This window comes from Solanum lycopersicum, chromosome 4, assembly GCF_036512215.1.
Source record: "Solanum lycopersicum chromosome 4, SLM_r2.1".
In the NCBI taxonomy this organism is placed as follows: Eukaryota; Viridiplantae; Streptophyta; class Magnoliopsida; order Solanales; family Solanaceae; genus Solanum; species Solanum lycopersicum.
This window is the reverse complement of record NC_090803.1, coordinates 68,092,885-68,105,490: the sequence shown is the minus strand read 5'-3', so window position 1 is coordinate 68,105,490 and position 12,606 is coordinate 68,092,885. Positions and strand designations below refer to the sequence as shown.

At 34.5% G+C, this 12,606-nt stretch overlaps 2 protein-coding genes across 4 annotated transcripts; one reads left to right on the top strand and one right to left on the bottom strand.

Moving 5' to 3' along the window:
* The first annotated feature begins 1,999 nt into the window (after positions 1-1,999).
* Positions 2,000-5,306, top strand: LOC101262810 (F-box/kelch-repeat protein At5g42350). 2 transcript variants are annotated; one of them, XM_004238394.4, is made up of 2 exons: positions 2,000-2,369; positions 3,362-5,306. In XM_004238394.4, the coding sequence occupies exon 2, from the start codon at positions 3,371-3,373 to the stop codon at positions 5,108-5,110; it is 1,740 nt and encodes a 579-aa protein (XP_004238442.2). In that variant the 5' UTR covers positions 2,000-2,369; positions 3,362-3,370; the 3' UTR covers positions 5,111-5,306. The 2 variants fall into 2 exon arrangements, with proteins under 2 accessions (XP_004238442.2, XP_010320469.2); XM_010322167.4 differs by having other exon boundaries at positions 2,081-2,415.
* A 276-nt stretch (positions 5,307-5,582) lies between these two features.
* Positions 5,583-11,907, bottom strand: LOC101262514 (U-box domain-containing protein 44). 2 transcript variants are annotated; one of them, XM_004238393.5, is made up of 4 exons: positions 11,527-11,907; positions 10,230-10,797; positions 9,787-10,096; positions 5,583-7,483 (listed from the first exon to the last, which is right to left on the bottom strand). In XM_004238393.5, exons 2-4 carry the CDS (start codon positions 10,782-10,784, stop codon positions 5,907-5,909), a joined length of 2,442 nt encoding a protein of 813 aa, XP_004238441.1. In that variant the 5' UTR covers positions 10,785-10,797; positions 11,527-11,907; the 3' UTR covers positions 5,583-5,906. The 2 variants fall into 2 exon arrangements, with proteins under 2 accessions (XP_004238441.1, XP_010320468.1); XM_010322166.4 differs by having other exon boundaries at positions 10,230-10,809; positions 11,527-11,771.
* Between the last annotated feature and the right edge of the window lie 699 nt (positions 11,908-12,606).

Genomic DNA, 12,606 nt, shown 5'->3' with positions numbered 1-12,606 from the left:
TAAACGTAATGTCTAATAAATATATAATTGTTTTGAAAAAAAAACATTATGGACTTTTTTTTTAAAAGAAAAAATCGATCATATGAAAATTTATAAAACAATATTATCTCAAAATAATTTATGAATATATATTATTATTATTATTATTCATTAAATCTACTGCCACGCATTTTGGATCGTAAGTAAGCTACTAGTAATCTTTGTTGGTTAAGTGTCCTAATCACTTGTCACCTACACAATTGACAAACATAAACCCAAACTCATAAACAAACAATATTAGATTGGATTGTAAAACTATCTTTGTCCAAAAAAAAATAATGATCCTTTTTTGGTTGGTGCATTGATGTAACATAGTAAAACATGAACATGATTCTTGGCAATTATTGGATAATTTTATTGGGGAAATTTTACCAGAATATTATAATTGTTACTTTCAACCATGTTTGAAAATAGATTTTAACTAAGGTTCATGAATAATATAAAATTATATTATCAAGTCATCTATATTTCATTGTTACAAGTTTCATTTATAAGATTTTAAAATGAAAGATTGTCATGATAATACAAAATATTATTTACATTAATATCTTAAAAGGTGTATTGAAACAAACGTCAAGTAAAATTAGATATGTTATTCTTTTATTTCTTAGTTGGTATTGAATATTTATTTTATGACACGTTTTATTCGAATTGACATTGAAATATCAAGCTAATTAAGACAAGACGCTTTCTAGGTAGATTTTTGAATAAACCATTCAAGAATTAAAATCTAATTTTTATCAAAAATTGAAAAATTATGCAACTAATTACTTGTTAAACACTTTCATAGCCAAACATTAAGGATCCCATAGTAACCTTTTATGATTAAAAACTAGCTACTACTATAATTTTATTGGCTAATTGTCCTAATCACTAGCCACCTAAAAAGAAATGAAAAGAAAACTCAAAACCCTAAAAGAAGGAAAAATACATTGGATAGAATGTATTATAAATAAATTTTGATATTTCAAATACTCTTTTTGTGGTAGGTGCGTTTATTAAATTCAAAATAATTGGCAATGGCACTTACTTATCCTATTAAATGGAATTGATTTTTCAATTGAAAGTTCTCCTTTTTTTTTTTTACTTCTATTTAATTCATAATAAATTATTGTATGCTCTTATCCAATAAAAACTTAATTTTGTCTCTTCTTTCTCTTTTTTTTTTCTCCAATTATTTTATTATTATTAATTGAAATATCAATGTATAAAATTTCTAGGTCCCATTTGAACAATTATTTGGAAATGTTTTTTTATTGAGAACACGTTGGAAATGCAAGGGTCTACAAACTCTTTTTCAACGAAATGTTTTTATATTTTTATAAATAAATAGTGTCTCGAGCCAACAAATTTTGAGTATGGAAATTAGTTACATTTACATTTAATAGAGATTATATTTTTAAAAAGAATAATGAATTATGAGAAAAATGGAAAAAGAAAAGAGGTATTAAAAGCTCCTTTGACCTTTTTCTAATCCAATTTAGGAGATACATTTTATTTTTCGAAATTCATCTCTCATTTGATCGTAGATTTTTAAAAAATTAAATTTTTTAAATAATATTTGAATATGTATTTTAATCTTAAAATATTATTAATGGAAGTCCCAAAATGATAACTTGAAAATATTTAAAGATTAAATTTTTAAAATCCGATATATTTTTAAAAAAAATCAAAATTTGAAGTTAACTCAAACAATGTGAAATTTTTGTTATATGTTAGAAATATATATGTTCTTATTATATTAACACGTAATAATTAAAACTTATATAATATTTTTCATATAACTTTTAATTATTTAATGTGACATTTAATAGCCAAAAAAATCACATAGACATGAATACCACTTTAAAACCAATAAAGAAAAAAACAAAAGGCAGATAGCGCAGTGAATGTTGAAAAGAGGGAGGGGTCGCTTTTGTATTTGCTATTTTATATAAAATTATAATCTGAGCTTAACTTTACTAAATTCATTCTCAACCAACACAAATATATATATATATATATATATATATATATATATATATATATATTTATAAAAAGTATACCACTCCATCTTCTTCTACTTGTAATGATAATTAGGTTCTTACCTATTTTGATTACAATTTGTGGGGATTCCTTTTTAACATTCTTTCACATGAGGACCATTTCATCTTTCTGTTGTTGATCCATTCTTGCTTCACTCAGCTTAAAGATGCTTTCTTTTTTTGATATGACAACAAGATCTCATATGGGGTTCTGATTTTTTTTTCTTTTTCTAAAAAAAAAATGAATCTTGATTCTTGATTGTGGATCCAAATGGTCTATGGAGCTCAAATGACTTGATTAAAGAGGTTTGCTAACATGGTTTCTGTCCCTTTTCTTTTTTTCTCCATTTGGGTATGTAACTATGTTTCTGGTTTTAAGATTGTTTGTAATAAAGTTTTGATCTTGTGAGTTCTACAGTATGGTTTCAGCTCATGTATGTTTTGAGCTTATTTTGTCTCTGTGCTGTCTAAGCTTTTGGATTTGGTTTATCTGTTTCTTTTTGTCCTGGGGTGGGTGGTTGAAGGGATTCTGATTATTGGAGATTCAATTGATTTTCTAGGTTAAGGGATTAGTGATGGATACTGGAAGATATTTCAGGAAGAAAAATAGTCAATGAAATTTGAAGCATCTTTGTTCATTTTAACCTAAAAATTGTGTATTTGCAATGTATAGGAGGTCTTTCTTTAGATTCCTAGTGGCTGTAGAGTCTTATATTTTGATCACTCTTGAAAAAGGGATATGCATTCATTTGTTAGTACCTAGGACTAGGTGATAGATTTTCCGGGCTTTTGTTCCCTCTACTCTAAGGTGTATGTGAGTTTGAGGAGTTATATTTGTCATTGCTTCAAGAAAGATTAGGTCTCTGCAAACAAGATAGAAGAACAAAAAGGGATTTTTTTGGAGTCTATAGAGGTTGCTTTGTTTATTGGTATGAGAAAGATATGACTTATTACTACTATATATTTCAAATGAACTATTCATAAAAAGAAAATTTTTTGTGTGATTATGTGTATTCTATATTTACTTACGTTACCAATTATCAATTCTTTGGTCATTGTCATTGAGATTCATGTCTATTATTATTTAGGCATATAGATATTACCTCTTTTTTTTTCTCCTTTCAACCAAAGAAAAATGATTGTGTGATGTTGGTGCTTGATGTGTATTTGAAGAAGTATCTAGGACTTGAATTTCTAACAACATGGTCAATTTATGTCACAAACATTCCACATTATGATCATTAAACAGTGGAAAGGGATCAGTTATATATTGATTGTCTTTTTTAATACTGTTGTAGGATAATAAGATGACATCAGAAAGATTTACAGGAGAAGAATCTCTTCAACAAGATTTGGAGTCTTTAAGCGTGTCTAAAAGGTTAGTCAGAAGTGTGAGCCAAAAGTTGAAAAAGAAGAACCTTAGAAGTGGAGGAGAAGAAGAGGATGACAGCAAGGGCATTTCCTTGAGATGTCTAACGCTATATGGCAGAGGGGGTGGTTGCAAAGTGGGTGCTGACACTGGTGACGACCTAGGGGATTCATGCGGTAGAAGAAGATCAAATGCAAGTGAGGAAGGCAAAGGATATAATCCGATATGTGGAAATGAAGAAACGTCAGTAGATTGCTTCTCTTATGGGATGAGGGAAAAATTCTGGAGGAAGTCTAATAGGAAATCTCAAGAGCTTGAAGCAGCACTCCAGAACAAAAGCATGAATGTGTTTTTGCCAGATGATATCCTCGAAATGTGCTTATTGAGGCTTCCATTTATAAGTCTGGTGAATGCTAGGATGGTGTGCAAGAAATGGAGAAACTTGACACTGACACCTCGTTTCTGGCGAATGAGGCAGGAAGGTTCATTCCAGCGTCCATGGTTGTTTCTTTTTGGAGTTGTAAAAGATGGTTGTTGTTCCGCAGAAATACATGCATTTGATGTTTCCTTCAACCAATGGCACAAAATGAATTCTGAAGTTCTGAAAGGGAGGTTTTTATTCTCTGTTGCTGGTATCCATGATGATGTTTACGTCGTTGGAGGTTGTTCTAGCATTGCTAACTTTGGGAAGGTTGATAAGAGCTCATTCAAGACACATAAAAGCGTGCTCGCTTTTAGTCCCTTGATGAGAACGTGGCGTAAAGCTGCACCAATGAAGCATGCAAGATCATCCCCTATTTTAGGTACTTATGAGATCAGTTCAGATTGTTTAATTATTAGGAATCAACAAACTCGAGGAGACAGAAGATTTTACCGTCCAAGAGTTGGTGGTGTGTCTGATGTTTATGAAGATCCTCATAGACTTTCAGTGAGACGCCAATTTCGCCATTCGCTGGATGAGAACGAGGTTACATTTTTGCCCAATGTGAAACCATACAAGTTTGTCAAACAAAAAAGCGAACATTCAAATAAAGATCAAAGACGCTTTCTCTTGATTGCTGTAGGAGGTCTCGGTTGCTGGGATGAGCCTCTGGATTCTGGGGAAATTTATGATTCCATGTCAAATAAATGGACAGAGATCCAGAGGCTTCCTGTAGATTTTGGAATAGCTTGTTCAGGGGTTGTGTGCAATGGGTTGTTTTATGTTTATTCAGAAAGTGATAAGCTAGCAGCATATGACGTTGAGAAGGGCTATTGGGTTAGAATCCAAACTAGTCCATTCCCTCCCCGAGTTCATGAATACCATCCTAAACTTATTTGCTGCAATAGTCGGCTATTCATGCTCTCTGTCTCCTGGTGTGAAGGGGAAGGTCAGATTGGCAGGAGAAACAAAGCAGTAAGGAAACTGTGGGAGCTAGATCTTATGCCTCTAACTTGGAGAGAAGTTTCAATCCATCCAGATGCCCCAATGGATTGGAATGCTGCATTTATAGCTGATAAAAACTCTATATTTGGAGTCGAAATGTTCAAAATATTCGGGCAGGTGCTAGACTTCTTGACCGTTGGAGATGTAACTGATGCTGGAATAAACTGGAGCCATATCTCAAGGAACCGTCTCGCGCAAGAATTGGATGCTGCTTCTTGCTTGACAAAATCCATGGCAGTAGTGCATTTGTAACCGATCAAGAACTCCAACTAGTCACAATATATGTGCAGTCATTTTTTCTCTCTCCTTTATTCTTTTGTTGTGGACGTTTGATGATGTTTAACTTAAATCTATATTCCATTTGTTTCTATTGATGTTATGCAGGTCATTCAATTGTTCTGTAATTTGTCTTTTGAGCAGTGAAATAATAAACTCTGGTTTTTAAGTTTCTCTCATGTTACAAAAAGATTATTATGATGTTATAATGCATTAAAAATGTCACCTTATAACAAGTATCCTATAGAGTAAGCTCGTCCATCCCAATTTGCCGTATGAACAATATATATGTTTGAGATATATACATGGTACCGGCTATTTCATTACAGTCAAACGGTCATTGTTTTTCAAACGGAGGATATATTAACATACTACAATTTCTATCATTATATTATTACAGAATCTTCCATTTCAATGGCTTCCACATAATGAAAAGGAACTCGAGCAATTTTGGGACAAAAAGAAACTTCAAATAAACTGACTCAGATCATAGAGCAATTTTCGGCAATAACTCGTAATGTTTGAAACACATTTTACAACAATAAACTCCTAGAGAGGAAAATAATCTTGTGAAGAAAGTATAGAATGAATAGACATGAATGAAAATGACCACTAAAAAGTGGCCTAGGGGCAGAAGAAGGAACTCAAAAACCCCTCTATAAAGAAAAAATGAAAACACTATTTACCTGCTCCATACAACAACACACTGTGATTCATCTAAGAAACTAATGAGGAAATGACCACAATTTCCACCTAAACAGCTTGACGAATATCAGCCTGTGTTAGGGAATACGCCGGAGAAGTTTGGAATTCTGTCAACATGCTTAAGTGCCCGCTCAGCAATCTGTCGTGTCCTATAATCACCATGTTGAAAAGCATCTACGAGGGCTGTGCTCACATTTGGATCACCAGAAACTTCCAACGCAATATCCTCTGTACGAAGTAATCTTTCAACTGCCCAAACTGCTCTTCTGCGCAGAGTCTCAGTCCGCTTCTCAAGTAACACAAGTAGTATAGGTTTGATTCCTTCAGCCTCGCACAATTCATAGACACCTTGTTCAATATCAACTCCATCATCTAACAAAGTGCATACAGCTGCAAGTGATGCCTCGACAACCTTTTCATTTGTGTGGTCCAGAAGTGCCACCAACTTGTCCACCGCTTGTCCTTCCAAGAGACAAAAGGTGTCTCTCAGAGAGCATGTCCCCCGATGGACCTTACACAATCCTGTTATAACTGGTGGTTTGCTCAAACAAGGGAAGATTGAGACACAAAAACCTGGTTTTGGTATCTCGGGCAATTTGGTCAAGTTTTTGGATTCTTGAGACAAGTTCTCCAAAGCCATGGCGGAAACCATCTGCACATTGTCAAGTCCATTGGTCTGCAAAAGTTCAATGAAGAGAGCAGCAACATTCTGTTCACGACAAAGTGAAACAGCATTAGGCTCATCATTTAAAACAAATGTGATCCTTGAGAGAACCTTCACAAGCCCTTCTAGATATGGCGTAACAAAGCGACTCCCTCTTGTCTCTCCTTGTCGGATACTGACAATCCTGGAGATTGCCAGCTGGAAAGCACCTTCATCCAGCATTTGCCTTGTAAGTCCCCTATCTCTTTCAGGGAGATCAGCTAAAAGTCCAACTGCTGCAGCTTGCTCCTCGGTTATACCAGTGCTCTCTGATATGACTTTAATTAGACTACCAAGCTGACCTGATGTACCACGTAAGCAACGAGCAAGCTCTTGACCCATGTGTGGAGAGAGGTTCCGCAGAAGCTTTATCGAAGCTACTCGGAGATCTTTCTGTGGAGCCTCTATAAACTGAACCAAACTAATAGTAGCAGCTGAGCTTTTAATGGCAGAAACAACATTAAAAACAGTTGTGGGAGAACTCGTGAGTCCAAAAAGAACCTGGAGAAGCTTGCATTCTATTGCAGGACCAGTGTTGCTAATAAGATGTAGAAAGTTGTGAACTATGTCCTCTGAGACAAGGGTCTGATGTTCGGATCCAACTGGAACTGAATCAAAATCGTAACCTGTGTTGACGATATTTGCGAGAATTGTGGCGGAGACCTCTTTCAGTTTCATGGGCAATTGGTTGGCCCCAACAAAGAATAGATCTTTGACGAGAGGGGGAAGTATACCTGCCTCTATGAGGATCTTGGCACTAGACTCATCAGATGATATTTGATTTAGAGATTTTAGAGCAGCCTCCCTTGATGACATATTACCATGTCTCATGATACTGATCAGTGATGAACCAACAGTTCTAGCCACTAACACTTTCACATCATTATTAAGAACCAGCTCACCAAGGAAAACAGCCATGGAGAGTTTGGTCTCTGATGATCCTAGAACAATTGACGGGACAATAAAATTAACTTGGAAGATGTTGAATGAAATAAAGAAAATGATTTTGCTCAGAGAGACGTAATCAGTGTAAGGAAAACAACAGTGCAAGTATGGTAAATGCGGGAAATTGCTCCCAAATGTTCATGGGTGATGAGTTTGGGCACATCCACTTAGCTCAAACACAGAGCATGAAGTAATCAGTTTAGTAAGTACACAAGTCTGAAGGAGAAAATTTTAAATGAAAGTATGGAACAGCCAACAGTATTTGATTTTTTAGTTAACTGAATGGACATCAGAAGAAGGGTTGTGCTCCAAACCCACCCACGCCGCAGCTCCAACCAACAAAAAAGTCACTAAACACACAAAACTAGATACACATACATGTCTGTGAGCAAGTTCCCCCATGTACATGTTGAAGTTCCAACTAGTTTCTTCACTACTAGATCTCTTACCAAATGATTCCTTAGTAAGTGCTTAAAGAAAAGATCTTGTACATAAAAGGAATCATGCTAACCTATCCTATTAGGGAGTTGCTTAGTAGTCTAAAAACTACTAATTACACTCTTGATAAGGAACTCTCTCTTTCTACCCCTGCATGTCCTCTTTTCCGTGGGAGTGAGAGAGGGAGTGAGTAGAAAGTGGCAATCTTGAGCTATTTGTATAATCAAGACCATACAGTCAGATATGACACCCCCAAAAAAATACGTCAAAAAGAAAGAGGTGTAATCGAGACAGTCTACCATTAGAGAAAGAGTTGGACGAAATTAAAGAGAACTTTAATGAATATTGTAATAATTGATAAGTTCATGAATGAGGAAGTAAAAATCTTACACAATAATCATGATAGTTGCTATGAAATTTCAGACGCAGGGCAAGTATTCCAGGAAAAAAAGTTATAACTAAAGTCTGATGATGAAAAATAGGAGCACGTTCCATAGTTAGGGATCTCCTCTAAACTATGACGGTTCTATGGCTATACAGAATGATGATGAGAAAAACAATAACTACCATGGGTTTAAGAAGAGTTCCAAAATGTATCAAATTTTCACCAACGGGCCTACTAGGACGGGCGAGGGACTAGCAACTGTCATCAGGTACACCCCGACTACCTGACTGTTTAACTACTAAGGTTTTGAAAGTCAAGACTTCGTCTATTACAGAATGGAAACTCAGATCTGATTTCGTTAGAAAATATTCATGAATATCAAGCAATTCATCGCTATCATGCCATGATTCATCACATAATTTCAGAGGAAAAGTATGCACTTGAAGCACATGATAATTTAGAATCAACTTATATGCTAGATAAGGAAGTGATTACGAATTTACGACAAAGGGAAGCGATGCAAACTAAGAGAGCTGCACATGCAAAGAACTTCAATTACCAGGGAAAAGGAAATGGATGCTACATAAGGAAGTGAATTACGACAAGGAGGGGAAGCAATGCGAAGATCTACACATGAAGAAACTTCAACTGGAAGGGCAAAGGTAAAGGAAGAAAGGATGTAGGATTGCATGGACATCTTATTGATCGACAGTGTCCAAACATGAGATGAGGTTTTTTTCCCACCCAAGGATAGCTGATGCAGAAATGAAGATAGAAACTTTCATGAAACACTCCACAAAGTCATTTTAATAGTTCATTGTTATTGTAACAAACTGCTACGTGGTGAGTTATGTAGAAGTCATATAGGGTTGGGGTATCAGTTAGGTCATATTAATTTTAGGTAACTTATCAATTGATTGCTCCCTTGTTTTAAAATGTTATTTTTTTAGTTCCTTTAATCAGTTTCCTGATTTACAGTTATTAGGAGTTCTAGATTATTATGATGAGGATTGTTAAAAGTCCTTTTTCCTATAAATAGAGCTGTATTTCAGCTTTCTAATACATTCAACCATTATTCTTAATGATATTTTGCCTTTTGGCTTTCATATTCTGTCTAGAAATTCTAGGGTAAACTCTCCGTTTATTTCCTATCAAAAACTACTAAACGCGGTTTAGACATGCTTTGAAGTAAAGAACTTCCTACAAACTCCCACATCATCAAAATCCCTAATTGTGTATGGTGTACAATACCTACTAGAATCATAAGAAACGGTAAAATATGTTGCCTAAGACAAAAGGAGTTTATTTGAGTGTAAGGTTTGTGTACATCCTACCCTGCCCATGAAGGAAATCCCACATAACTTTTGGGGTTGTCTTAGGCCCATGCTCCATTTCATTTAACAATCAATTGGAACAAATATTTAAAGTAATACAAAGAGGGTCAAGAGATGGACACTCAGACATCAGGTAAAGTACCTTCAAGTAGTAGAGTTAATAGGGGTTGCAGCCGGCCATTTTCTGCCATTTGTTTTACATTAATCTCACACTTTTCCAGATTCTCCAGAGTATTCTCAGCCTTTTCAACAGTCACAAGATTCTCAGATTTGCTGCTGGCCATCCCAACCAGAATTAGAATGGCCCCATTAACTGAACCGATCTTTCCGCACAAATTTTTAGATTTGGATAGCTCATACAGCAAAGAAATGGCTGCCTCTCTTTCTTTGGATTGTTCATTTGATAAGAATTTGACTATTGTGCGTACATTGTCACCCTCAGCCATTGTTTCCTGCAAGAAAGGAGCAGGGCATATAACGAAAGAGAAAAAATTAATAAGGGAAAACATAAACAGTAGGAATAATCAACATCATAAAACAGACTTTGGTAACAACATAAATATTATTTTACCGAAGTTCTACAACCTTATTGTCATCATCGTCCTCTACCACAACTAGAAGCGTTTCAAGAGCTTTACATCGAACTCTGCGGCTACTGGTTTTTAACATGTCTACAATCATGGGTATGAGATCTGCATTCCTGATAACATGTTTGTTGGCGCGACTTTTTTGGCAAAGGTGCTGAACAAACTTTAAAGCCTGCATAATATCACCCTCCGCACTACCCATAGATAATGATCTGCGAGCCATATCAATTTGTGCAGCTTCATTCCTTGCATTCCATTCTTCAATGGTATTTCGTAGAGCTATACTTGGATTCAGCTCTGTGCTTTTCAGATCTCTATGTGTTAAAGGGCAAACAGGCTTTCTTCCACTATCCCTACACTCCTTGAACCATTTCTCAATAGCTTCCCTCTCAAAAGTCATGCCATTTTCCAGAGTAACAGGATCCTGCATTACTTGTTTTGTCAAAGGGCATATGAATGCATCATAAATTGGTTCTATGTGCAGTCTCTCGAGATGGTAACTCTCCTCAGACGGGCTACCAGGATCATGATTCCCATCCCAGCTTTCAGCCATTAAAGCTTTGTACCTGTCAAAGCATCTAACATAACTTTAGATCCCGACACAGAATCTCAAACAAATGACACGCTATGCATAAACCGACCTCTTGAGCAAGAGTTCGCTACCATTGATATGAAATACTACAGCTGCCATTATATCATTGAGAAAGAAAATCTAAATTAGTGAAGCACTATGTCCCTTATCCATTTTTCTGGAGTTATATTATCGAGTTAAAAGCAACACCGCATAACACCAACAAAGAAAACAAAAAAATTGGGAAGAGAAGATAATCCAAAATCTAAAAGAAACTTCATAGGATGCTATACACAATCCTAAGTGATTGTCCACTTAAAGAATTTTTTTATCCAAGCTTTGATTATTTATCAAGCCATTGGCAATTTCACTTCTATTCACTTGTTGTCGTTATTCTTCTTTGCTGATATACACCAAAATCATGCTTTCTGTATCTACAAAATTCCATCATTGAAAATGGGAACAAAACAAAACAAGAGAAATTACAACTAGTACTTTTTCAAACAAAGATCACAATTACAGTGATCCAAATAAATGACCAACAGGAAAACTAATAATTCCCTGATCAAAGTTCAATCACTAAAGTCAATATAAACCAACACCATTTGAACCCCAATTTCAACTAGCAAAAAAAAAAAAAGAGTAAACAAAAACTTCTACTTGGGGTTGTAAGAAAACTAGAAAAGAATTGAACTTTTCACAAGTCAGCTGAAAAAGTTCATACCTTTATGAAAACAAGACTGTGTTACTCAGCTCACAAGACTCAAAGGGAATTTATGAAATCAATTCTCAAACAAAACCCAAGGATGAAATTAAGCACAATTCAATTTCTTCCATGAATCTTGAATTAGGGTTAGAATGGGGGCATGGATTGTGGTTGGTTTGGGGGTGAGGAAGAAGAAAGGAAGGAAAAGGAGCTGGCAGCAGGGGTTTAGATGAATACAAACAAAGTGGAAACTTACAAATTATGATTTTCTAATATGCAGTTGGGTGATATTTTAATGTACTTAAAATTGTTGAGTTGACTCAGAAAAAACTTGGTTGACTAATGAGGAACACACAACTTTTTTTCTCTCAAAAACTTCAGAAAAGTTTTTTTTATTTTCTATATGAACAATATTTACTAAATTTTAATATATTCTTTTCTTTATGCGATAGTATCACGAATTTAAATTCATTAGATTGATAATATAATTAATTTGTAAAGTAAAATTGAATTTATTTATGTATAACATAAATAAGAAAAAGATCTATATCAATTAATTAGGATTATAATTTTGGTGGTGTACTTACATAATGTAACAAAAAAAAAACCTGAATTTGTTAAGTAAAAATAAGTGCACCTTTTAGACTACTGCTTTTAGTAATTTTCTAATTTATCTTAAATTAGTGGAGAAGAAGGTACAAAGAGAACAAAATAAACATAGGAGACTGAATTTGATCAAATTGAGACCTTTTTGGTGTAATAATTTTCTTTGTTTGTGCTTCTCACTGTTTTCTCCTGTCATTTTTTTTCCCTATAAGTGTGAATGCATTTCCTCTTTTTTCCAAATACATGCACTTTATGTTTCTGTTTCTTTTCAGTGTCCTAACATAAATTTCTTCTTCAACCTACAGTATCAATTTTTAGCAACATTTGATAATGACAATTTAATTATCATATTGCACAGAGTATAAATAAAATAAAAGAGCCTTCACCTCTTATTTCTTTCGATTATATAGCTTAAATAGAACGAAACACACACATTATAATATATGTGTGGTCCATTGAATTTGACTTGGGTCTTTGTTCCCCCAGTATTTA